Below are 25,957 nucleotides of genomic sequence, written 5' to 3' on the forward strand. Positions count from 1 at the left end.
CAGGATTCCCCACTGGTTCCCTATGGGCAAGTGTTCCCCAATCATTCCCTATAGGCAAGTATTCCCTTATGACTCCCTATAGGCCAGTATGGTTTCCCTATGGGAAAGCGCATGTAAAACTTCCAGCACTACATACGGTAAATAAACTTCAGTAACCATAGCCCAGCACTCAAACTACTAGGCCACCTGGCTCCCAATTCTACCAACCTGGAAGTGGTCAAAGTGTGAATGCAAAATAAAAAGGACACACAAAGGCAGGGAGTATGGGAAGACTTTTGGGGAGGCTGGAAAATCCACAGACTTTGGTATCCACAGGGGTTCCCACAACCAAACCCCACTGAGCGCCAAGGGGTTCCCACAATCATCATCATCATCATCATCCCCCCCTATGGCATGTAATGGGACTTGAGCATCCATTGGTTTTGGTACCCAAAGGGGGTCCTGGAACTAAGCCCCAGCAGATACCAAGGGCCCACGGGATGTTTTAAAGGGTAGTTTTTGATTCTCTTTTCATGCTGATCTTTTGTGTATATTTTTAGCTGTCTGGTTTTAAGTGCCCCAGTTTTGGGGGAAAGGTGGGGTGTAAATAAGGCTCCTGCGACTAAGAGCTGTGTGACCTAGTGGTCAACAAACTGCAATCTCAATTCAGGCCCTGAGGCACAGTTTAAATTTTCCATTTTGAGGAATGATTTTCCTTCCCTTGTTTTCTCAGCAGTCCTGAAACTGAATAGCCCCCACACACCTTATTTTGCAAGGAGGATCAGTAGTGGTTTACAAATGGCCTTAGTTACAGGGACTCACTAAAGAATGAATAGCTTTTCTTGCTTTGTGTTAAGATAGAAACAAGGCTGCTAGCAGAGAGCTTCAGTACAGAGGCCTTTGTAGTTGCATTTGACTTTGTTTCCAAGCATCCTCTGTATGTATTTACAAAACACCCTGCAATGTTGACAATACAGGAAGAGTCCCTCTTATCTGGAACGCCAAACGGTTCCAAAAACTGAAGCCGTTTTCAAGAGCGGCTGAGATGTGACAGTTATCCTCCCCGACTGTTCAGTGTACACAGATTTTGTTTCATGCATGATGAGAATATTTAAAGTATTGTATAACATTACCTTCAGGCTTTGTGTGCAAGGCGTGCATGAAATATACACAGAATCATAGAAGGAATTTTGTATTTATAGATGCTGTTCCCATCTCCAAGATTATGTTGTGTGTGTGTGTGTGTATATATATATATATAGTGGTCCCTCCACATTCACTGGAGTTCAGGGTGAAGGACCTCCATGAATGTGGAAAACCACAAATAAAAAGCACTATTCTTTTACCCGAGAGAACACCTCTCAATGAATCTCTATGCTCAACATCTGCCAGAGGTAGAAACATGCTGGAGGACCTACGAATGCCTAGAGAAGTGTTCTCTCTAAGGACTTGTAGATTCTCCAGCACAACTCTATGGTTAACTTCTGGCAGAGTTACGTTGGAGGACTCAGAGATCCCTAGAGAGAACATATCAATCAAAACTGCAAATAATCAACTCCGCAAATGCGGAGGGCCAACTGTATTTGCAAAGACAGGTATTGCAAAATCCAAAACACTTCTCGTCCCAAGCGTTTAATCCCAGGGAGACTCAACTCATAATAGCTAAACTTAGGTTGCTGGCTCACTAGCATTCATTATGTCAGCTTTGCTGGTAATCTATTGTCTTAAGTGTAGTAATAGGTTTATCCCAATACAAGCTTGTAGTAGTTATTTTGAAGAGCAGGGGTCAGGCCTGGATTTCTAGCACGAGTCTGAACTGATGGGCTGGAAAAACACTCCAAGTTGGTGGCAAATGGTTTACAGACTTTGCGGAGCAAAATAGTCTAGGGCTGCATCCACACTGCAGAAATGATCCAGTTTGAGACCTCTTTATCTGTCCTGGCTCTATGCTATGGCATTCTGGGAACTGATGTTTGTAGTGGCCCAAAAGTGAAGTTCTCTCAAACCAGATTATTTTTGCAGTATGTTTAGGACTATGTTTTATCTTTTAAGAAGTGTCTTTAGGCACTTTGCTTATTTTTAGGAAATTATTTCTTTGTAATCCACTACAATAAATTAGTGATAAATTCCAGCAAAACTGACATCCTTAGTGTGCATTTACACTGTAAAAATTATGCAGTTTGCTCCATCCTATGGGAATCCTTGGATTTGTAGTTTTGCAAAGTCTTTAGCCTCCTCTGCCAAAGAAGGCTGGTACCTCATCAAACTAAACATCCCAAGTTTCTGTTGGATGGCACCATGACCATTAAAGTGGTGTCCAACTGCATTATTACTATTATTACTAGCATTATTACTATTATTAACTTCCCTGGCTCAGTGCTTGGAATTGTAGTTTATCATGGCACCAGAGCTCTCTGACAGAGAAAGCTAAATGTCTAACAGAACTACAGTTCCCAGGATTCCCTAGCATTGAACCAGGGCAGTTAAGTGGCTTCAAACTGGATTATTTCTGCAGTGTGTTTTGGACCTTCATATAACCCCCTTCCCATGCAGGAATCCAGAGCTAAAGCATCCATGACCTGTGGCATTCAACCTCTCTTTAAAAGCATCAAAAGTAGGAGAGCCCACCATCTTCTGAGGCAACCCACTATCCAATAGCTTTTAGTATCAAGAAGTGCCTCCTTGTAATTTTCAAAGACATAGCCATGTTATTCTGGACCATCAGTCTGCAAAGGGATCTTGTAGCCCCTTTGAGACTAACTGAAAGAAAGAAGCTGATAGCATGAGCTTTTGCAGACTCAAGTCTACTTCCCAGAGGCATCTTGTAGTCTCAAAGGTGCTACAAGATCCCTTTACTTCCTTGCAATTTGTAATTCTAATGAAAGTCAGCAAAGGCAAGGCTGTATCCTTTCACTCTACCTGTTCAACTTGTATGCAGAACATAGTTTAAGAAAAGCAGGATTGAACACAGAAGAAGAAGGAGTGAGAATAGGAGGAAGGAATATCAACAATTTAAGATATGCAGATGGCACCATAATACTAGCAGAAAGCATTACAGAAAACAACTACTAAGGAAGATCAAGGAAGAAAGCACAAGGACTGGCTTATTGTTGAACATAAAGAAAACATAGATAAGGACCATGGAAAATTTACACAAATTCAACCTAGACAATGAGGAAATAGAAATAGCAAAAGTTCTCATACCTAGGATAAAACATTGATCAGAGCAGAGACTGCAGTCAAAGAAAGCATAAGAAGACTAAGAATGGGGAGGGCAGCTATGAAAGAACTAGAAAAGACCCCAAAATGTGAAGATATACAACTGAGCACAAAAGTTAGACTCATACAAGCCATTGTATTCCCTATTACCATTCATGGAGGTGAGAGCTGGACAGGTAAGAAAGCAGACAGGAAGAAAATAAATTCATTTGAAATGTGGTGTTGGAGAAGAGTGCAGAGGATACCATGGACAGACAAGAGGTCAAACAAATGGGTCCTTGAACAGATCAAACCAGAAATCTCTCTGGAAGCCAAGATGACTAGACTAAGGCTGTCGTACTTTGGCCACATCATGAGAAGGCATGAATCATTGGAGAAAACAATACTGCTAGGAAAGGTGGAGAGAAACAAAGGGATGCTAGATGGATGGACTCTATAAAATAGATCACAGGTACGAAATTGCAGGACCTGAGCAGAGGACAGGGAGTAATGGAGATGTCCCATCTACACAGTCACCATGGGTCGAGATCGACTCGAGAGTGGATAACAACATCTACAACAACAACAACAAAAGGAAATCTAACACCAAGTTTGATTTTAGTCATTCAAGATGAACTCTTTCCCTGTTCTGATTTCAAGTTAGTGCAGCAAAGCAAGGAAGATTGAATTAAGTCATCATACTTACCTGCCTTTATATATAGCATCATTATAGCCTGAACCTCTTGTATCTAATGCCTATTTGACACCACTGGCTTATATTGTTTTCCTCCGTCTGTATTTGTCCTCAAAGGGGAATTCGAATGCATCTGACACAGTGAGAGCTAATCTACTAAAGCTTATATCCAAGTAAATCTCGTTCCTAATGCTTCTGTTGACAAGTGCAAACTCTTCCTGCCTTTGGACAGTCAAAGGTAAACTTTTACATTGGAAGGAAGTTTTGTTATTGTGGCTTATTATTTAATTTAGCTGGATTTTTAAAAATAAAACCAGGATTTTGAGCGTCTTGTAATCCATTCTATCTCCCCGGCCAAGAGGTCTGAACAAAGCCCATTACTGTCAAGCCATCCAAACGTCTGTGTACATCTCACTGATTTGAGAAATGCATTCCAGAGGGAGAATGTGAAAATCACAGTAAAGTAAGACTTCATTTAGGACCAAAGAAAATGTTAAACTGTCACAAAATGGCAAATGCAAACCACACATTCACAAGATTCTCTCAGGTTGTGGAAAAGTGGCAGGTTCCAGTCTAAGTGGCGTCAGGGCTTCTTTTTGCAGAATAAAATTACACAAGATAGCTGGCACTACTCAACCTTTCATTCCAGACTGAGACTCAGTGGATACTAGGGGAGAGCCAGCTTGGGGTAGCGGTTTGAGTGTTGGAGTCCAGGAGGCAAGGGTTCGAATCCTCTCTTGGCCATGAAAACCCACTGGGTGACCTCTTGGGCAAGTCACTCTCTTAGAGGAAAGCCATGACAAATCTCCTTTGAACAAATCTTCCCAAGAACATCCCATGATATGGTTGCCATCAGTTAGAAATTACAGTTGGCCCTCCATAACCATGGATTTTTTTATTTATATTCTGCCTTCCTCCCTGTATAGGGACTCAAAGTTAAAACAATACAAAGCGTTAAAGATACAAAGTTAAAAAAAAAAAATAAGTAAGCAATTTTAAAAAGTTAAAAGCATCACATAATTAAAATTTAAAAACTCTTGATAAAACTCTGATACAACCATCTATAGCACTCAAGTCAGTGTGACAAAGCCTGGCAGCATAAAAATGTTTTTATCTGCTGCCGAAAAGAGGAGGGATGGAGCCGGCCTGGCCTCTCTAGGGAGGAGGGCATTCCATGGATTGAAACTATTCCAAACACCAAATCTTGATTTTGCCATTTCATATCAGGGACACAATTTTACTATGCCACTGTATTTAATGGGACTTGAGCATCTGTGGATTTTGGTATCCACAGGGGATCCTGGAACCAAACCCCAGCAGATACCAAGAGCCAACTGTATATGTATTTTAAGCTGTTTTAAGTGTTTTAATATAATTGCCTAATCTTTTTTAAGCTTTTGAACAATATTGTTTTAATAGTATTTTATTGTAACCTGTAAGCCACTTTAGGTCCCATACAGGAAGAAAGGCAGGATATAAATTAAATAATTTTCAACTATAGGTAGCTTTCTAGTCCTGTTTTCCATTTTTGTCCAAACATAAACATCTGCACCTAGTTCCATGCAATACAACTCCTTTTTGCTGATCAATCTTCAAAATTACATTCTACAAAAGCAATAGGGCGATTCTCTAGATGCTACTGGATTGAAACTCCCAGGCAGAGTGGCCAATGGAGAGGATTGCTAGGAGGTACACTCCAACAAAAAGGGCCACACTTTGTCTAATCCTGTTCTATGGTTTTCTTTGCTGAGGCTGCATCAGTTTTGCAAAAATAATGCAGCTTGACTTTAGCTGCTATGGCTCAGTGCTACGGATTTCTGGAATTTGTAGTTTTGTGAGATATGTAGCCTTCTCTGGCAGAGGACCCTGGTGCATCAACAAGCTACAAATACCAGGATTCCATAGTATTGAGCCAAGGCAGTTAAAGCAGTGTCAAACTGCATTGTTTCTGCAGTGCAAATACACTCCACGAGGCTATTTTGAGTCCAGTAATCACAGAAGACAGCTTGTCAAGAGCACAATGGTGACAGCAATGCTTTCTTCTTGATCTGCAAAAAGACTATGAGCCCATCAGCGGTTGAGTTCTCAATGGCTTATTCTGCTGACAGCCCTGTATGAATCCGTACCAGCGCATGGAAAGAGCAGTACAAAGGACACTAGGAGCCATAACAAGAGGCAGATGACATTGCACTGTGAATTCTCTCAGCAATTGTTGAAAAGCCAGCCTATCCAGTTCTTTAAAAGATTGCAAGAACATTTTGTAAAGAAAGTTTTGTACACAGTCAGTCTAATGAAAGAAACAGGCAATGCATTCAGATAAAAGGGCTATGGGAGGGCTTGGCATCTTTTGTTGCAAGCAGAAGGTGCATAGTTCATTTCTACAAAGACAAGTGATGGAAAACTGCAGTGTGTTTGGCTAACATTCAGGGATAGCTGTGTTGGCCATATAGCAAATCCAGTAACATCAAAAATCCACCAAATAGTGGTACCTTTATTGGGACAACCAAAATGCACAATATACATGTTGCAAGCTTTCAAAGCTCCACTGGCTGCTGTGTGTGTCTTTGGGTGTGCTTTCATTCTGCAATTGCTACGCATAAATTAAGAAAACTCAAGTCAACCTTTGAAAAGTCTTCATGTGTGGACACAGAACACAAACAAATTTTCAGCTTTGGGGGACTGTGTTGCTTCTAGGCTTCCATTTGATATATTTATGGCAGATAGCATCACAGACACCTCAAAACCCTGGCTTTAAAAATAATTGCACTGGCTGCAAAGACTTTCCAGTCTGAATTCAAAGTGCTAGTCATGACATTTAAAGTCTTAAAGGACGTCTCTTCCCGTACAATCCTCCCCGCACTCTCCGGTCCTCTGGGAGGAACTTACTGCAGCCTTTAAAATCTAGGCTTGTGGCAACCTCCCAGAGGGCATTCTCTGCTGTTGCCCCTGAACTCTGGAACGACCTGCCGAATGAGATCCGTCTTGACCGCTTTTTTAAAGCTGTCTAATGATGTTATCTGACGGATCTCATTCGGCAGGCCTTTCCAGATTAACCATCCCGGCCCAGGTTCCCTGATTCCCTCATTCCTCCCGTGGCCCCATCTTAGTGATGGTTGAGGATCAACAGAGGGATATCAGGGGTTTTAGTTTTTAATTGTTGTTTTTATGCATTGACATTGTGTTTTAATATGTTATACTGTTTAATACTGTCTTAAGGGGGGGAGGGATAAAGTGTTTTTAATTGTCATATTTTATATTTTACTGTTGTCAACCACCCGGATTGGTTTCCCATAGGGCGGTATACAAATAATCATCATCATCATCATCATCATCATCATCATTATGTACAGGGGCACCCACACACTTGTGAGAGTGTACAAGGGCCAGCCACAACATGGATCAAACACGGGAACACCCTCACCCCCCAATACCACTGGAGAAATCAGTTCTATCAGCAGAATAAACCATTGGGATCTTAGGAAAAGAACACAGACACAAATCAAGATAGGTGTTAACAAAAAATAGTCCATTTAATGACAGCACTGAAATATCAGCCAAGGTCCCATCTCCTTGAGGAAAGCATGGGAATGATGGAAAAGTGTCAGTCAAAGGCCACTGTCACACTGATGGGATATAAAAGATTATTAGCTACCAAAGCAGCATCTGACGCCCATGGCCATCTCCTCTGCCTGCCTATGGCGGGTTACATACTGCCGAGAAGCGGCGCTCTCCTGCCGCCGCCGCTTGCAGTGTCTGGGAGCTGCAGCTGCCACACCGCGTGTCTCCCGGACACTCCGAGGAAGAAGCACGGAAATCGTGCTCCTTCTGGGGCCGGAGAAAAAGCGCACTATGTGCTGTGGCGCAGCCTCAATACGTCACAACCGCAGCGCCTCGTGTGGAGGCAGCGCGGTCGTGACGTAATCATGGCGGTGGCCGTGTGGAACAGCCGCCGCCATTTTGTGTGCACGGAACGCGTACTAGGGTTAGAGGGGTGCGGAAGCACCTCCCCTTCCTAACCCTAGTACATGCTCGTCACGTACTTTCTGGCGGTCTGTAACCCGCCTATGTGTACAAAATACAGTGGAGAACACACCACTGACAAAACTTACACAGTGGCCATGACAAGTATTTTGTATGACTCAGAGCTTGCCACAACCACTGGGAATTTTTTTGGCAATCTTCTACAGAATTGTATTCTGGCCCCAAAGTTTCATGTCTGTAATTCCCTGGACCTCCTAAGTGAGAATAATTAAATGAACGTAAAAGTTAAGAAAAAATAGCTTTAAAAACTACTGTTTTTTTGAAGGCTTGAAATAGTTTTGTGTCACATGCTTGCACATTATGATGTATATGCTAGCTTTCTGTTTGGGTTTTCTTTCACCACAATTTTAACAGCAAAGTGCCTTTCCATGTTCAGGCACGGTGGGTAGCAATGTTTTTCTCATCACTCAGGATCTAGAAGAGTACAGCTGTACAATGGCCCTCAAGATATCCCAAACTCACTGGGAAGGTTTCTTCAGCAGCCCTGGCTGGCATGGAAAAGTCAAAAGGACTTGGCCAGGAAACATTCCTGGTGGACTATGTCCATCCAGCTGATTATAAAGCTTTTCTAGGTCAACCAAAGGAATGGATATCTGTTCAGTCAAGTTTTATTTCCCAATCACCCCCACTTATTTCTAAAAGAAAAATGATTGCTAGTGGTTTCTGGATAGTATGACTTATAGGACAGCTTCATTCCTTGTTATCATGTAAATAGGAATGCAGCCTATCTGCTCAGTTCATGGATTAATGGAAAGCTTTGTATTTGCAATGCAGTGTGGAAAAAAGGGAAACTCTCCCAGAGATTTAGAAACCAATAAAGAGGGGGGGGGGGGGAGATAATCCCAATCCAAAATTTGAGTCCAAAATATTCTCCCAAAATATTGAGATATTCAGACAAGAAAAAAAATCTATGTAATTTTAAAACATGCCCTTTTATGTAATTCTATGTAGTTGGTATTCTCTTCCTACCTTCCCATCTTTCAGAAACACACATACACACCTCTGATGTACTGAAGGATGGCAGCAATCCCTCTCTTGAAAATAACACTTGTCATATTCTTCTTGAGAATCCTGTTCTCAGTATTTTCAGAGAAAATGAGAGCTGTAGAGCTGCTGGGTGAACTATAGTACTGTCACTTTAAAAACAAAGTACATCAAGTCACTTATGTACTACTAATGTATCGCACATACCTTTCTGACCAAGAGTACCTGGATGTTCCTGGCTTTATTGTATTCCCACAGTTTAAGGCCTTGCACTCAGATGCACATTTTCTGACCCATTTTCTCTTCTAGTAAAACCCCAAGTTCACACCACACTTGGATGCTCTGTGTCCAGTTCAGTAATGTTCATTTGTCTCCACATCTTTGGAGACAGATGTGGGTGGGCAGATTAGTTTCCATTGAAGGCATCTTTCTCCCCTTCTCTCTAGAAGTAGCAATTTGTCTCAGCAGATGCAGTGATAGCCAAAGCTGCAATTCTCTTAATCCACAAACAGTGAAACTTTCCTGCTATGATCTTCAAGTGATATTGAGCACTGGGATGCTTTGGCTTCAGTGTTAAAAAGTATTTCCTATTCATTCAAATACAGTGTTGGATTTGTTGTTTTGTTTTGAAGAACTCTTACTTTGTACCCAAATCATGCTTACAAGACAGCAGATTATAACAAGCTGCCAACTTTTCTTCCCTCAACAGATGGAGATGTTTTTCCTCCTCTGTCCAGCAGTTCTTCTACAATAACTGGAAAATTAACTAGTCACCGAAAATCCACAGAACGTTCACACCGGATAAACCAAGATTGACACGCCTGCAAACATAAATTTATACATTTTGTATTAATACAGACTGTTATCCCTTTCATTATTAGATTTGAACCCAAACCTCATTTGAATTCCAGGCCTCCTAAAAGTCTCAGCATCTAGATAGGTCTTTGGTTTGGTTCACTATGGATTTTTCTTTCTTTCTTATTAAATAAACAATCGTAAATCAAGGCCAAGGGATAAAAGACCTTCAAAATGCCTACAGGCCAGTACTATGGAAGCCTTTTTAAAAATTCAAACTTTTCTTAAGCCACTTCTATCAAATTCTGATTTCGCTCCCCCCAAAGAACTAAGAGTGACAAATAGCAAGAGAAAAAGTCCATCTGTTTAGCTCAACAGTGGTCTTAGTTTCAAATGCTTCAAAATACGTTGGTTGGTTATATACATTTGTAGGTTATATACATTAAGAGCAAAAGATGAGGTGGAAGGGAACAGCACTTAAGAAAGAAAAGCCTCTTTGTTCAGTTTTCTTCATACAAGTTGGCTTTAATGGAGCCAATTTGATAAAGATAATTCCTCCCACAAAACCAGAAGATAAAACCCTAAATTTCTTGAAAGGCAAGGCAGCACTAAGAAGGCGTGAACATGTACTATTCTTCTCTGTATAAAGCTACACAAGTATTTGATACTGCTAGCTTGGAAAAGTTACTTTTTTGGATTACAACTCCCAGAATACCCTAGTCACTGGCCAGGTTGATTTAGTGGATTCTTGGAATTATAATCTAAAAATGGCAACTTTTCCAAGGTGATCTTTAGTTATTACAAAGGTTTGCAAAAACAAGAAATGCCCCCAGCATGTTCCTCTTGTCCCTTCCCTCTCAAAGAGAATGCAAGGAAATTTATGTTGAATACAGTGTGGTGCAGTGGTTTGAGCATACAACTACTATTCTGGAGACTAGGTTAAAATCCTTGCTCAGCCACAGAAACCCACTAAAGTGTCCTTGGGCAGGTCACACTCTCTCAGCTTCAGAGGTAGGCAAAGGCAAACTCCGTCTGAACAAATCTTGGCAAGAAAACCCTGTGACAGGTTTGCCTTAGGACTGCCATAAGACAGAAACTACTTGAATACACACAATAAAAACACCAAGCATATATAGTACACTATACGTACCCCAACATTCCAGACTCTTTGGTCTTTATGATGTACAGGAACATAAGCAAGGTGTGGAACAAGTTGTTTCTGCCCTAAATCCAGAAACGAAAGGAGTAAGAATGAATGAGAGGAGTCACACAATGGATGCTTAGATTACTTCTGCTGACTTCCTTATATGTTGCTACTTTTTCTTTTAGCCCAAAAGGGCTATGAGCTACAGACAATCAAGTCCACAGGAAGTGGCTTCGTTTTCCTAGGTTCGCATTGCACGAATCTATGTGACATTATCAAGATCTGATACACAATTTAGTATCTTGGCAATTTCACCTTCCTGGAGGAGAGAAGCAGCTTGAAACATACTGAAAAGTATTTTGGCCAGAAGAACCAACACAACAGCAAATATTGCACCAAAAGTTTGCTGAAGTTATTCCAGTCACAAAGTTGGGAACATGGTCCCCATTATTTTGGCACAGAGTGCATTTGGCCTCAAGTATGCTGTCTTAGCTATTTATTGGGGGTATGTATCTCATTCAGGTGGTTTTTAAAAACAAGTTTGCACTGATTGAATTCTGGGGTATTTTGTCCAGTAGATATCGAAGGCTCACTATATTCCATATTCTGGAAAAGGATGGTCAACACCTTGAACAGGAGTGTGCTATACTGCTATATTTCTTGCAGATCCCACTTACAAGGCAGAAAATTTGGCAGCCCTGGTTACTGGAGAAGAACAGTGATTGGCATCCCAGCAAATTAACAGAAACACACCTATGATATTAGGGAATTTAGCTTTGCAACTCCCTCAGGCAAATGACAGCTTAAAAGAGGAGGTGTAGATTTCATGGAAATATCCAGTTACTATGGACAGTCCAAGTTTCCACTTAGTGGTGACTTCACTGATACCTTTTGACACCATTTTAAGCCTTCCTGTGTTTTTCCACTGTTCTGGGAGGAATCTATGAGAAGTAATTGCATTCCTACCTTGGGAAGATTGTACATTTGCCGTTGGTAAACAAGTTCATAGTGGGGAGGGTTGATGCTGCTTTGATAGATGCAAAACAAGTTTTCGTTTGAAACATCTGTGAATAACAAATCCATCATTTTACTTATTTAAAATTAATGGTCCCTCTATTGCCTTCCTTTTTAAGATACCAAAAAACAATGTTACTGTGTGGAATAAAACCGATAATAGATAAATGCCAGGACTGACAGCTTTATGCAGTGATGTAGACTTGAGTCAACTGACTTGAACTTAAGTCACTTGACTTGGCAAAATGACACACTAGCTCAACTTGACTTGAGACTTGTATATTTTTAGTGACTGATTTGCTGATGCTTTCACTTGGAGCAGCAGGTAAGGCCCTTCCTCAGAGCATGATGCACATTCCTTGGAGGGGACCAGCAAATGTGTTAGGCAGGGGGCTTGAGGTAGAAGGATCCTTCTAAAGCTTTTGAAAAGCTTTAGAAGGCTCCCCTGATGTGCAAGCGGGGACAAGCTGCTGAGCAGACTTCAACCCTCACTTCAAGCCCATTGCCTAATGCATTTGCGGTTTCCTCCACGAAATGCACCCCGCCTCCTTTTTTTCTGTTAAAAGTTGTCTCCCAGACTTCAGACTTGACTTGAAAGTATCTTGTAAGGACTTGAGACTTGGACCAAAGGACTTGAACAAATTACTGTCTTTATGAAGCTCCAACATCTATACAGAACTCCATGCAAGTGAAGACATCATCACTATTCAAGCACAAGATGAAGGTATCAGCAGGTTTTCAAGAGTGGGAAGAATCACCACAGCCTCTGTGTAGGCACTATAGTCATTGCAGGACAGCAAACTAACCCCCCAATAAAAATGTATCTCCATTACCTGGTTTGTCAGGTGTCTGAATGAAGTGCTGGGAGGTGAATGTTTTGCCATCAGGGTATTTTGGATGAGGTGGTAGACGGGCATCCAGGTATGTGCAGAACACATGCATAATGATCTGAAGGGAAAGAGGAATGCAGTTCAGTACCTGGCTCAGGCAGCCTAATGTTAAACATAAAGCAATCAAATAGATGAAGCGCTATTCCGCATTTCAGGTATATATACAATACATGTATGGTAGGGGGACTACAGAGTGTGGTCAGTCAAAAAGTTAAATGCAGAACATTCTGAGAGAGACAATGAATGGCATTAGTGAAATCATTATTGGTTTCATTAATGCCATTGTTTCTTTCAGAATGTTCTGCATTTAATTTTTTGTCTGACCACATTCTGTAGTCCCCCTGCTTCTATGATTCCATGCCATACATGCACTGTTGAGCTAGTTAGTTGAGATGAGTTGAGCTAGAGTTAGATTTAGCAACTTCAGCTACTCTTGCATTATTGCTGGCAATTTTACTTTGGGGAATTTGATATGTATATTTTTATTGAACATGTAAATTTTTGGGTCTATGGACCATAATAAATTATGACTGACTGACAATGACATTTGTGACACTGGACTCTCATAAACCTTTTGACCTCACTGTCTAGTCCCGCCTCCAAAATGAAATAGATGGTGGCCCCTGCTTCTCAGCACTGTAGTTCAAACTTTTCATCTTATTCTCACTGCTACTACTGAAATACAGAGTCTTAGTGGAGTACATTCACAGTGGACAACATTCAAGACTTACTGCTGAGTCTGTTGGCAAATCAGTATCCCATTTGCGTGCTTTGAAGTCTCCGCCTCGATTCCACCTGAATGAACTCATGCACCCTCCTTGAGAAAGCTCTGTGTGGGGTACAGAATTGCAGAGATTATTTTGTGACAGAACTGGAAGAAACAAACAACTGTATTACAGGTCCTGTAACTCTGTTTGACAGGCTATCTGAAGTATAATCTCCCATATAAGGTTTTCAGATCTTCAGGGTAAGGCCTCTTCTCTGTCCCACCAGGATACAGCTGGTGAAAACACAGGAGAGCCTCCTCAGTGGTGGCTCCCAGGCTTGGCAACTCCCTTTATAGAGAAGCTATTCTGCCCGCTTCTCCTTCATTGTGTTCTTCAGGCAGTCTGTGAAGCCTTTTCTGTTGGCCCAGCTGGCTCGGGCTTCTGGGAGCTGAAGTCCAGACACCTGGAAGACCAACGATTGGGAACCACTGTGCTACATATGCTTCTTATATACACAAATTTGTACACATTTCCCACTCTGACTAAAGAGTATTTGCCCATATTTCCAAATATATACATTCTTAAAGTTGTGGCTGTGTTCCATGGGTACACATTTCTTTTCCTATACAGTAGTGAAATCCACTGCAAGTTTTGGGAGTGTACAAATGTCCATGGCAAGATATGGGTCATTCTTCCATCAATCATGAAACAAGTGGATTAGGTATTTTTGTAGAGAAATGCCTACTCAAAAAATTTCTTTTCTGTCCTTAGTAACACCAGGTGCAGAATAAATGTGCACAAAAATACCTTCCATAGGTGAGATAAATGTTTACCTTTGATCCTTTCAACCAAATATTCCTGGTTGGGTGTAAGGTCCAGGTACTGCACAATTGTATTCAGAGTAGGAATGAGTGGTGCTTTCACCAGGGCAGCTTGCTTCAGGCTGCTGATACTGGCATCTGCAAAAAACAGGAGACCATAAATCCTGTCAGTAGGCCAAACACAAAGGTTGAGGAAGAAATCCTGACAACAGCTTGCTGATGTGTGCCTTCAAGTGATTTCTGACTTATGGAAACCAAAGGATGGCCCTAGGACAGGGTTTTCTTGGCAAGATTTATTCAGAGAGGGTTTGCCTTTGCTTTCCTCTGAGGCTGAAAGAATATGACTTGTCCAAGGTCACCCAGTGGGTTTCTATGCCTGAGCGGGTATTTGAACCCTGATCCTCAGAGTCATAGTCCAATATTCAAGCCACGATACCATGCTGACTTCAAGTAGACTCCAACTCAAGTACAGCACACCTGTGTCATAAAGCCGTGCTGGAAGAAGCAGCGCCGGGTGCACCGCACACCATTGCAGGCACGAGCCCCATTGTTTTTAGTGGGGCTCAAGCATATGCAGAATTTCCCTTATGCGGTGGGGGAGTCCAGAATGGATCCCCCACGTAAGGCAAGGAACCACTGTAGACTCCAACTCTTGGCAACCCTGTCCTAGCTTTTTTCTTGCAAGATTTATTCCAAGGACATTTGCCACTGCTTTCCCCTGAGGCTTAAGAAAGTGTGTGAACTGCTCATGAGTTGGAATCATAGAGTTGGAGGATACCCAAGGGTCATCCAGTCCAACCCTCTGCTATGCAAGAACTTACAATCAAAGCACCCTCACAGATGGCCATCCAGCCTGTTTAAAGACCTCCAAAGAAGGAGACTCCGCTACTCTCTGAAGAAGTGTGTTCCACTGTTGAACAGAGGCTGGATGGCCATCTGTCACAGGAGGTGCTTTGACTGTGTCTTCCTGCATGGCAGAATGGGGTTGGACTTGATGGCTCTTGAGGTCTCTTCCAACTCTATGATTCTATATCTTATGTGTTGGGATCGTACCTCCAATCTGCAGTTCTGGGCATCCCATCCTCCGCAGCTGAGTGCTCACAGACTCAGTTTCTTGAACAAGAGGTACTAAAATTGTCTCATTAATCCACTAAAAGACAAGGGAAGGGAGAAAAACAAAACATAGAGGGGTTTTGAACAGATGCAAAAAGTGAAATGTTTTCATATACTTGTCAATCAGGAGGTAAATACTACAGAAGAGTGATTCAGTTGTGAAAAGTTGCCTGTATTGCTTTAGAACTCACGTTGCGGAACTTAGCAGTCCAGGAGTCTATGTGGTCAAGCAGTTGTCTGCTCGCAGAAACTCGTGCCCAAACCTGAACAAGGAAAAAGGATGGATTAAGTATGGGAATTCCATGCAGAGTATAAAGCTAAAAGGAATGCAACAAAATATATTCAGGTTGAGTCTCCCTTATCTGGAATTCCAAAATCCAAAATATTCCAAAATCCAAAACTGTTCACACAGGTAGCTGAGAGTGACAACTCAGTAGACACAAGCTTTGTTCAGGCAAAAAAATATTTAAAATATTATGTACCTTCAGGCTATATTTATAAGGATTATATGAAACATAGATGAATTTCATGTTTAGACTTGGTCCCAACCCCAAGATACCTCATTATATATAAGCAAATATTCCAAAATCAAAAAAAAAAATCTGAAATTCCAAACACTTCTGGTCCCTAGCATTTCAGATAAGGGAAATTCAACCTGTAGTCTTCTTGAAATAAAACAAGCCAGTCATACTATTAACAAGACATGCAGTTCTGAACCTGGGCATGTTTACTTGAAGGTCAGTTCCACTGCCTCAAAGGGGCTTACTTCAAAACACACATATATTATAGGGGTGGAAATCCCAGCAACCATGGATAGCAGAGCCAATGGTGAGAAATGCTGAGAGCTGCAGTCCAACAGCATCTGACGGTATGCTGGGATTTAGGATAAAAATATAAAGGCTTTGGAAACACTGACAACATTGCTCTTATCAAACCTACACCACTTTCTTAATATAGTCAGCTCCCTATATTCACTGGTTTCCCATTTGCAGATCTGATTCATATGTTATCTCTAGGAATCTCTGGGTCCTCCAGTACTGACCATAGTCATGCTGGAGGACCTATAGGTTCTTAGAGAAATATAGTTGGTCCTCTGTATCTGCGGGGGATCCATTCTGCCCCCTCCCCCGCTAATAGCAAAATCCGCGGATGCTTGAGTTTCGTTATCCCCAATGGCAGCATGTGCACATGGCTGCGCTGCAATTTGGAACGAGACTTCAATGGCGTTGCATGCATGTGGCATTAGGGTCCTCCCTAATGGGGGTGTGGCCGCATGCATGCATCACCACTGGAGACAATGGGGGCTGTCCCTAGTGGCAGCGCAGCCACATGCTGCCATTGAGAACAATGTGGGCTTGCCATCCATGGATACCAAGGGCCGACAGTATTCCCTCAGGTAAAAAAAACAACAGCATCCCCAATTTTTATTTGTACTTATTTATATTTGTGGCTTTTCCATTTCGCAGGGGACAAACTGTATACAGTTTACCTCTTCTGCAGCCTGCTTGGAAGTCAGATCAGCTTCATCTTTGTGGGCTGAAGGGGCTTGGGATCGGCAGGCAGGCTGGTACTGGAACTTCCTGAGCATCTGAGCACAATCGGCCATGGATCGGCTGTAGCTCCAAAAGGTTGGACTGTTAGATGGAGAACTAGAGTCTGAGCTCCCTGTTAATAATTGAATCAGAAAGAAACAAAACACAGAGATGATACATGTAATAATACATGAATCAAACATAATCCACTCAACATAAGTTAGGTATGCTCATCCACTCTGTTCACGAAGGTATCATGGCAGATGGGACTGAAGTATAAACACAACATTCACTCATGTTTCATATAAACCTTATAGTCTGATGGTAATTTTATATACAGTATAATAACTTTAATAATTTTGTGCATGAAACAAAATTTGTGTACACTGAACTGTCAGAAAGTAGTTCTCTCTCATGGGTCTCTCAGCCACCCATGAAACAAGTTTTGGGTTTTGGAATATTTTGGAATGCCAGATAAGGGAGACTCTATTTATACAGTGGGCCCTTGTTATCCACTGGGGTTTGGTTCCAGGATCCCCTGTGGATAGAATAATATGTATGATGCTCAAGTAACATAAAATACAATGGCATAGTAAAACGGCACCTCTTATATGACAAGACAATATGTTCTTTAAAACAAGAAAATTCCAGTAACAGTTCCACCAGAATCTTTTGTTGAAGTGGCTGATCACAGAGAAAAAGGAACGGGTTTTATGAGAAGTGGAGTTGCTTACCCAGTTGAACCCTATGCTGTTTCTCTTCCTCACTTCGAAGGAAGGTGTCAAGGGACTTGAGATCTGTCATATAGTCTTCCTTGCCAGCAGGGGAATTGTATATGATGGGTGAAGAACGGTACCGTGACCTTGTTCCACTGCTGTCCATTGGCCCAATGCTGGTGGGATAGGGGGAAGTGCCTGATGAAGGGCTGAAGGCTGGACCCTATGTGGGGAAAAAGGAATGAGCAGCATTGCATACTAGGAAGCTAACTTTAAATTTAAAAATACTGTATGAATAAAAAGGGGCTGGAATTATTTTCCCCTTTTACGCTTTTGAGAGTCACTGTGATGCAGTGATTTGAGTATTGGACTACAACTCTGGGAGGCAAGGGTTCAAATTCCAATCCAATCACTGAAACCAACTAGGTGACCTTGGACAAGTCACACTCCCTCAGCCTTACAGGAAGGCAAAGAGGGAAAACCTCTTCTCAAGAAAGCTTATCAGGAAAACCCTAAGTAGGATAAGATCACCAGCATGGTGTAGTAGTTTGAGTGTTGCATTAGACACAGGGAGACCAAGATGTAAATCCTTGCTTGGCTATGGAAACTCACAGGGTGTCCTTAGTCAACACACTATCTTAGCCTGAGAGGAAAACAATGGCAACCCTATCTGAACAAATATTCCCAAAAAAATCCAGTGAGAAGGAGACTTTAGGGTTGCAGTAAGTCAGAAATGAATTGAAGGCACACAACATATATATATTTTACTGCTTAGTTGTCAGTAGTGGTAGTGTTTTGTTGTGGCATCAGAGCTCTCTGACAGAGAGAGCAAAATAGCTAACAAGAATACAAATCCCAGATTTGCATTGTATTGAGCCATGGCAGTTAAAGCGGTGTCAAGCTGCATTAATTCTGCAGTGTAGATGCAGCCTTAGATGCTTTTAAACCTCAGCTTCCCCTCTCCACATCTGCAGTCATTCATGTGTGTCTTATATAGCACACAATTTTCTTTTTATTTGTTTATTTATTTCATTAATATTTTTAAATCCCATACCATATCCAGGGATCTCAGAGTGGTGTAGAATAATAACAGTGTAAACAACTTAAATAAAAGAAACATGCTTAAATACAGGTGTGTATTGTAGAAGAAAAGAACCTAGGGGAGAGTTCCATACCTTATTGTAGCTGCTTCCTGGGGAATAAGTCAAGGCAGTGCCATATGAACCGCTGCTGCCTGATAGACCTTGAAGCTGCGGACTGTAGCCAGAAATGCAGCCTGTGGCAAACTTAGGGCTGGTACTAGGTGAGCGGGAAGGGCTGTAGCTCAGCACACTCTGCCCCTGAATAGGAGGAGAAGGAGTGCAAGGAGGAGTTTTCTTTGGCGTCAGTTGACATGGCGGAGTTGTCTGTACCACTGAAAAGAGAGACATTTTTTAAGAACTGGGAGGGAGCCACCTTCAGACAAAGAGTGCAGACAAAATCTTTGAGAAACTTTCTGCACATCCTGCAAAATCACACTTCATTCAAGAAACTTGTTTCCATACTTTTTTATCTTTCCTTTGTGCCAGGAAACCTGGCAGGAGATAAAAAGCTATAGCTTGCACCTGAAGCCCAATTATAAGTAAGAAAACTACTCCTATGTCCCTCATTGTCCAAAATACAGAATTCTTCTCTCCAGAGTGTCAGCTGTTTCTATTGAAAATTGTGCAGGTAATTCAAGTCTTCTGGAATATTTCTTCCTTGAATGATCTGTCTTCTAAAAGGTCACCGGGGCTGAATCTGCATTGCAGAAATAATGCAGTTCTACACTACTTTAACTGTCATGACTCAATGCTATGGAATCCTGGGACTAGTTTTATGAGATATTTAACCTCTGTCAAAAAGCTCTGGTGCCACAGCAAACTATAAATCCCAGGATTCCATAGCATTGAGCCTTGGTAGTTAAAGTGATGTCAACTGCATTATTTCTGCAGTGCAGATTAGACCTCAGTTAATTGAGGACAAACCATTTTTTTTTTGTTAGAACCCAGTTCTAATTCCACAGTATTGAGGCATGGCAGTTTAAGCAGTGTCAAACTGCATTATTTCTGCAGTGAAGATTCAGCCACAGAGAAAACCCCTACCTGCATTCTGCAACCCCAGGAGAGTCTGTTGTCCAGGACTCATCACCAAGCTGGTTGGAGCCACTGTATACTTGAAGTATCTCCAGAAATCAAATAAAGCATTGAGGCTGAACAAAGAGGCAAGTGCAAGTTCTGGAAGGAAACAGAAGACCAAAGTAACCATTTATACAGATTTTTTCCCTGTAGTCTAAGCAGTCAGCATTAGTCATGGTTGATGGTAATGGATATGAAATGTAACATTACATTTTAAAGAATAACAAGAGAAAGAAAGGGGAAATGTGAACCAAAGAATCTAGGAGGAAATGGAGAGAATGTGCATCCCTGAAGCTAATCTTAAACTTGCAAACCAGACAAAGAAAGACATGTTACATCTCTAACCAACCTGTCATCTAATCTGGAGGGACAGGCAGCACATGCAAAGAAAAGGAGGCTTAAAAATCAGAAAACTAAAGCAAGAGTCAAACTACTCATTTAAAGAGTTCTATGATTTGGACATTTTCAGTTTATTTAATCAGTCTCAATTGTCATGAGATTCCAAAGCAAAACTAAATCAAAGTACTTACCAATATACCATAGCAGCCAGCATGAAATGTTGTAATATGAACATAATAGTCTTCCAGACCTAGAAAGAGAATGAACCAAAAGTCATCCATCATCATTTACTTCGAAGGCTGCATCTGCACTGCAGAAATAATGCAGCTTCACACCATTCTAACTGCCAAGACTCAATGCTAGGGAATCCTGGGATTTATAGTGTGTTGTGGCACCAGACCTCTCCATTAGATAAAGCTAAATAGCTTACAAAATAACAAATCACAGAATTCCACAGCACAGAGCCATGGTAGTTAAAGCGGTATCAAATTGCATTATTTCTGCAGTGCAGATGCTGCCTCAATTATTCACAATATAGTTGAAATTATGCAATGGGCAGAGAATAATTTCCTCAAAATGAACTTCAAGGCTCAGTTGAAACTGGGCTTCACCCATGACCCCAAAGTGATTTGCCAGGTTCTTTCCTCCAACTCTGGTCTGCAAGAGAAAGTCTTCCAACTTAACGCTTGCACTGCTTCCATTTAGCACTCATCAACCATACCAGAACAGGGCCTTTATTCAGTCACAACATCTTGTCATTTATGAAACAATGTTTTAAAGAAGTAATTCAAATGTAGACAGTCTTCTCACAATATTTACTGCATGTCTGCAAGTATGCAAAGGGATCTTGTAGCACCTTTGACTATGCAAAGATCCCCTTGCAGACTGATCCAGACTAACCTGGCTATATTTTGTATTCTGTAAGGATGCCTGCAAGATAATGCTGTGTTATTGTCCTCTATATGGCAGACCTGGGGCTGAGTTTGAGACATGAAGACTTGATGAAAATCCCTATAATGTGTCTGTTAGTGAGTTCATGGGAAGAGGTATGAATGTCAGAAAGAAACTCCTCTAGAACATGGTCACATAGCCCAAAAACCCCACAAAAAACTTGGGATGCCGGCCACGAAAGCCTTAGACTCCACATTGATATGAACTAGGTTTTTAGTTTATTGCTGCTCCTCTCTTGAGTACCACATAGAATCACAGAGTTGGAAGAGACCACAAAGGCTATACAATCCAACCCCTGCCATGCAGGAACTCTCCGTCAAAGCATCCCTGACAGATGGCCATCCAGCCTCTGTTTACACATCAGCTGTTCACACATCAGCTTCTAGATGAATGCCATAGTTAGGTGAGTGGGGTGTCCGTCTTACATTTCAGTGTAAATCATGCCGGCAACTGACAGGTTAAGAAGTCCCCACGCCAAGACCACTCTCCTCTCTTCAGTTTCTTTCCTCATCTTGATGGTTCTGTCAATGAGGGAAGCTGCTGGGCTTTGCTCCCGCTGCATGGTCTGGAAAGATGTTCTGGGGAGACAGAAAAACATTTGATGTTCACCCAAACTATTCCTCCAGTATGTTTCAAAGGGATAATGGTGTGGGTCTGTTACAGCACAGAAGGACAAACAGGGGAGGCAGGAAGGAGTAATCTAGGAGCACCTTCATTTCAGCATGAGAAATAACAACAAAAGATCATGCTGAACCAAACCAGCTACTGGATTCCTGCTTCCCATCGTCCAATTCCCTTTTCATGCTATTCAGTGCCCAAGTAAATGTGCCTTCATGCTTTGCTTAAGTTGCTTCTATTTACTTCTCTGCACTGCTATGTGGTCCCACTGAAGGCAGAGGTCTGATCTCTTGTACTTAGAATCATATAGTTGGAAGAGACCCCATCCAGGGCCATCCAGTCCAACCCCATTCTGCCAGGCAGGAACTCTCCATCAAAGCACCCTTGACAGATGGCCATTCAACCTCTGTTTAAAGACCTCCAAGGAAGGAGACTCCACCACAATCTCCGAGGAAGGAGTGTGTTCCACTGTTGAACAGCTCTTAATGTCAGGAAGTTCTTCCTAACGTTGAAGTGGAATCTCTTTTCCTGTAACTTGAAGCCATTGCTCCATGTCCTATTCTCTGGAGCAGCAGAAAACAAGCTTGCTCTCTCCTCAACATCACACCCCTTCAAGTATTCAAACAGGGCTATCATGTCACCTCCTAACCTTCTCTTCTCCAGGCTAAACAGCTCCCTCAGCTGCTCTTCATCCAACATGATTTCCAGGCTTTTTAACATTTTGGTTAAATGACTTGGAGAAAATCACTTACTTGTTAGCTAATACAACTAAGTCTGTTATGTTCAACACTGCTAGATTTGCTGTGAAAGCAGCTAAACCTAGATTAGACTTTGAGGATAAAGACCTTCATGCGAATCTGCAGCAAACATTTGAATGGAGTATGGAAAATTGTGATGTTTTTGTATGACATATTCTTGTAATTCTAGTGTAAACAAACTGCTGTATCTGTTATAGAGCTAATTGTCTGTGCAAGTTTTAAAGGGTTTTAATTATTTTTGTACTCTGATGGCTATAACCTGTTGTAAAAGAGAAAAACACATTTTGGTTGCCCTCCTTTGATCCTACTACGCTCAAGTTTGTCCTGATTGAAGCATCATTGATATGATTTGTGCAAAACTTAGCATCAGCACTTGTAGTATTAGTAGTACAATGCTGCTTTTCAGGACCAAAATCTTCCCTTAAAATGCCTTACCACTCAAACCCATCCGCAATTCAGGATTAAGAACCAGGCATAACTTCAAAAACTTCCACCTAAAAACAAAATAAAACGCAGTGGCAACAAATAAACGGATAAACAAGCAGTGACATGCGCTGGACTACAACTCCCATCATCCATAGCCAACACAACGTTCAGCCTTCTTTTGCTTGTTTGAACCATGAAGGGACTTGGGAAGCACTGAGGAAGTCTCCTGAACTACATTTCCCATCATGCCTCACCATGAGCCAGGCTTCCTGGGGCTGATGGGAAATGGAGTCCCACAGCCGCATGGGCGACCGCGTAACCCACCAGACCCTGGGCTTATTAACTTCTCCTTCCCTTTCCTCCATTATATTAAAGGGAGAGGGGCGGCAAAGAAGCATAACCCCTTTCCCCACAAAATGAGGGGGCAGTGTAGTGCGCATGCGCGCTTCGGACACATAAAAAGCAAAAACGACTCACCCGCTTTCTCTTCTCCACTCGCCACCGGCTCCTTAGACGTACTGCGCCTGCGCATTGAGGAGTAGCGTCAGGGGACAGACGCCTTCTATGGGCGTGGAGGAAAGGGGAGGGATTTGTTGCCAGGGGCGACGGGGGCGGGCGATGCAGATTGGCTGTTATTCTCACCCTCTGTTTCTATTGGACGGCGCCTCCCTGCACTCGTCTGAGGGAACTCCGCCCTCTTATTCTGACCGTTTAAATTTTGGCGGGAAGGCTGCTGAGCAGTGTTGCCAAGAAGCCTCGAAGATACAGTAATTCCCCAAACGTTTGGCCAAAACTCACCAAATCCCCCCCCATATCTCACCAAATACTTATTTCAACTCTCAAAATTACCATTAAAACCAATCACCAAAATCACACCAAAGGCTCTGAAAAATACCCATTTTGGTGTGAAAGTCACCAGATTGGCAACACTGCGAGTGCTGAGGCGAATTTAAACTGTAGAAATAATGTAGTTTGATGCCATTTTAACTGCATGGCTCTATTGACTCCTGGGATTTGTAATAATAATAACAATAATAATAATAATAACACTTTATTTATTATACCCTGCCCCTCTGTCAAAGACAATCGGGGCGGCTTACAGATTAAAGCTTCATCCCCATTATTTCCCTTCCTGCCCTAAAACAACCATTAAACAACTTGCTCCTGAACGGCCTACCCAGCTGGGAGGGCGTTGACCTGAATCATGCTACAATTCTCACCCAGCCAGGTTTCCGTAATACAAGCCAGGTCGGTGTCTCTTCCTTCAGCAAGTCATAGACGATACGTGACTTGTTCCTTACTGACCTGGCATTACAGAGGAGCAGGCTGAGGGTCTGTGGTGTGGTTGGGATGACCCTCGGTTCTTTTGGGTTAACGGTACATGGAAGATGGGATAGATTTCAAGCATCATTCTCATCTTCCCTTATATTTCCTCTTCACACTGTTAGCGCTATATCTCCCATTGGCCCACACTGCTCTCATAGGCACTCCATAGCCAAAATCTACAGCCTCATGATCTTGTTCTTCCACAATTATCATAACCCCCCTAAAAGGCACAGCGATCCAGGTGGTATTCTGGCGCTTGCATGGGATGTCAGAGGAGCCGGTAGGCTGGTTTAAAGACACCGCTCCCACCGGCGCCCCTCCCCAGAGTCCTCCGTGGTGTTTAGCGATTGTGTTGGGCTCCAGAGGCTGCGCAGGAACACACGCGGGTGCAATTCTGGCAGGCTAAGGGGAGTCCGGCAAGTTGGCTTTTGTAGTGCCACTCCCACTGGCACGTCCCCCTCAGTCTCTCCCACGGCGCAATGTCAGGCGCTGGAGTCGGGCTCTGGAGGCTGTGCTTTTTTTTACACTTTCAATGATAAAATTTACAATTATGCCAATACAGTAATCACAAAAGATACATCAATACAGTAATAACAATGAAAAATACAGAAAAAACAATACAGATAAAATAATAATTTAACAATATGATAGTAATGTTCCTCCAGTCTCTTCCTGGTGTTATTGCAAGTGCCACCTTTTGGGGGTTTTGCGTTACGGGTGCCAACCTCTGTACAGGGACGTAGCCAAGGGTGGGGTTCTTGGGGTCCGGACCCCCCCTTCCGTTAGATAAAATGAATGGTGCATGCTGCTGCGCCGTCGCACCCAAGCCCCATTATAATGGTGGCACTTAGCCTGGACCCCCTCCCCCTTCCCAAAATCCTGGCTATATCCCTGCTCTGTACAAAAACATTTGGGGAGATGGTTCCTCTGCAAGCCTCCTGATGGTAGAGGAACGTTTTCCAGACTGTCCTTCGGAGATGGGGACCCGTCTCCTTTCAATTCTTTACCCCCAAAGAAAGAAAGGCTACTTTTCCACTTAGGTCAGACAAAAATGATGTCAAAAGCACTAACTTTTAAGTAGATGCAAGCCAAGACATCATAACAAAAAGTTGCCTTCCTAAACATGTAAAAGCATTACATGTCCTTTGAATTGCCACAGTAGAAACATTTCTATGCAAAATTTAAAATGCTGGTTTATTCTTAATGCAAATAAAATAAAAATAAAGTCATACATTTCAAAGCCAGAATGTCAAAAAACAAAACAAAACAAAAAATGGATTCCTTGTGCATTTCTGCAAGCAACATTGGCCCCATCTCTTTCAGTTTCATGGCATTCTTGCGTTCCTCAATAAAATCGATGAGTTTCTGGAGTTCGATCAACAAATGCAGGAGCCTAGTTCTGATAGTATTTCACCACATCTTTGGATGGAGGGAGCAGGGAAAGCCTTGTAACGCCTTCCAAGGTGCGGCATGCAGTTTCTTGGAGTTATCTGGGTGTCTGAGAATGCTGCCAACACAGATGCTCACGCGGCTGATAAGGGCTTGCTGGGCAAGATAACCACACCGAGCAGTTGTTCTGCAATGCCAAACGACATCCAAGAGAATAAGCCACTAGCTGGTCCAGTCCGAGGTCAAGAGTGCCAGAGGGTTGGTCAAGGGGCCAGTCTGACATCAAGAGTGCCAGAGGGTTGGTCAAGGGTACAGTCCAAGGTCAAGAGTGCCAGAGGGTTGGTCAAGGGTCCAGTCCGAGGTCAA

At 42.3% G+C, this 25,957-nt stretch overlaps 1 protein-coding gene across 4 annotated transcripts; it reads right to left on the minus strand.

Annotated features, from left to right (window-relative positions):
* Positions 1-7,382: 7,382 nt before the first annotated feature.
* TMEM209 (transmembrane protein 209) lies at positions 7,383-23,425 on the minus strand. Of its 4 annotated transcripts, XM_042470468.1 has the most exons (16): positions 23,354-23,400; positions 22,886-22,944; positions 21,500-21,652; positions 20,315-20,373; positions 19,752-19,883; positions 18,804-19,042; positions 17,647-17,851; positions 16,870-17,045; positions 15,572-15,643; positions 15,321-15,417; positions 14,280-14,405; positions 13,471-13,568; positions 12,683-12,797; positions 11,802-11,899; positions 10,842-10,915; positions 7,383-9,717 (listed from the first exon to the last, which is right to left on the minus strand). In XM_042470468.1, the coding sequence occupies exons 3-16, from the start codon at positions 21,634-21,636 to the stop codon at positions 9,663-9,665; spliced, it is 1,683 nt and encodes a 560-aa protein (XP_042326402.1). In that variant the 5' UTR covers positions 21,637-21,652; positions 22,886-22,944; positions 23,354-23,400; the 3' UTR covers positions 7,383-9,662. The 4 variants fall into 4 exon arrangements, with proteins under 4 accessions (XP_042326402.1, XP_042326403.1, XP_042326404.1 ...); XM_042470469.1 differs by lacking the exon at positions 22,886-22,944 and having other exon boundaries at positions 23,354-23,425; XM_042470470.1 differs by lacking the exons at positions 22,886-22,944; positions 23,354-23,400 and adding an exon at positions 23,131-23,281.
* Between the last annotated feature and the right edge of the window lie 2,532 nt (positions 23,426-25,957).

Source organism: Sceloporus undulatus, chromosome 5 (genome assembly GCF_019175285.1).
Source record: "Sceloporus undulatus isolate JIND9_A2432 ecotype Alabama chromosome 5, SceUnd_v1.1, whole genome shotgun sequence".
NCBI lineage: Eukaryota > Metazoa > Chordata > Lepidosauria > Squamata > Phrynosomatidae > Sceloporus > Sceloporus undulatus.

What these genes read in the sequence shown, in the direction of transcription:
- TMEM209 (XM_042470469.1), bottom strand. Translation starts at nt 21,636, where the DNA reads ATGCAGCGGGAGCAAAGCCCAGCAGCTTCCCTCATTGACAGAACCATC. An exon ending in CTGGCTGCTATGGTATATTG is followed by an intron (nt 19,884 to 20,314) that starts GTAAGTACTTTG and finishes GTTTCCTTCCAG; the next exon opens with AACTTGCACTTGCCTCTTTG. An exon ending in CAGGAAGCAGCTACAATAAG is followed by an intron (nt 17,852 to 18,803) that starts GTATGGAACTCT and finishes TTCCCCACATAG; the next exon opens with GGTCCAGCCTTCAGCCCTTC.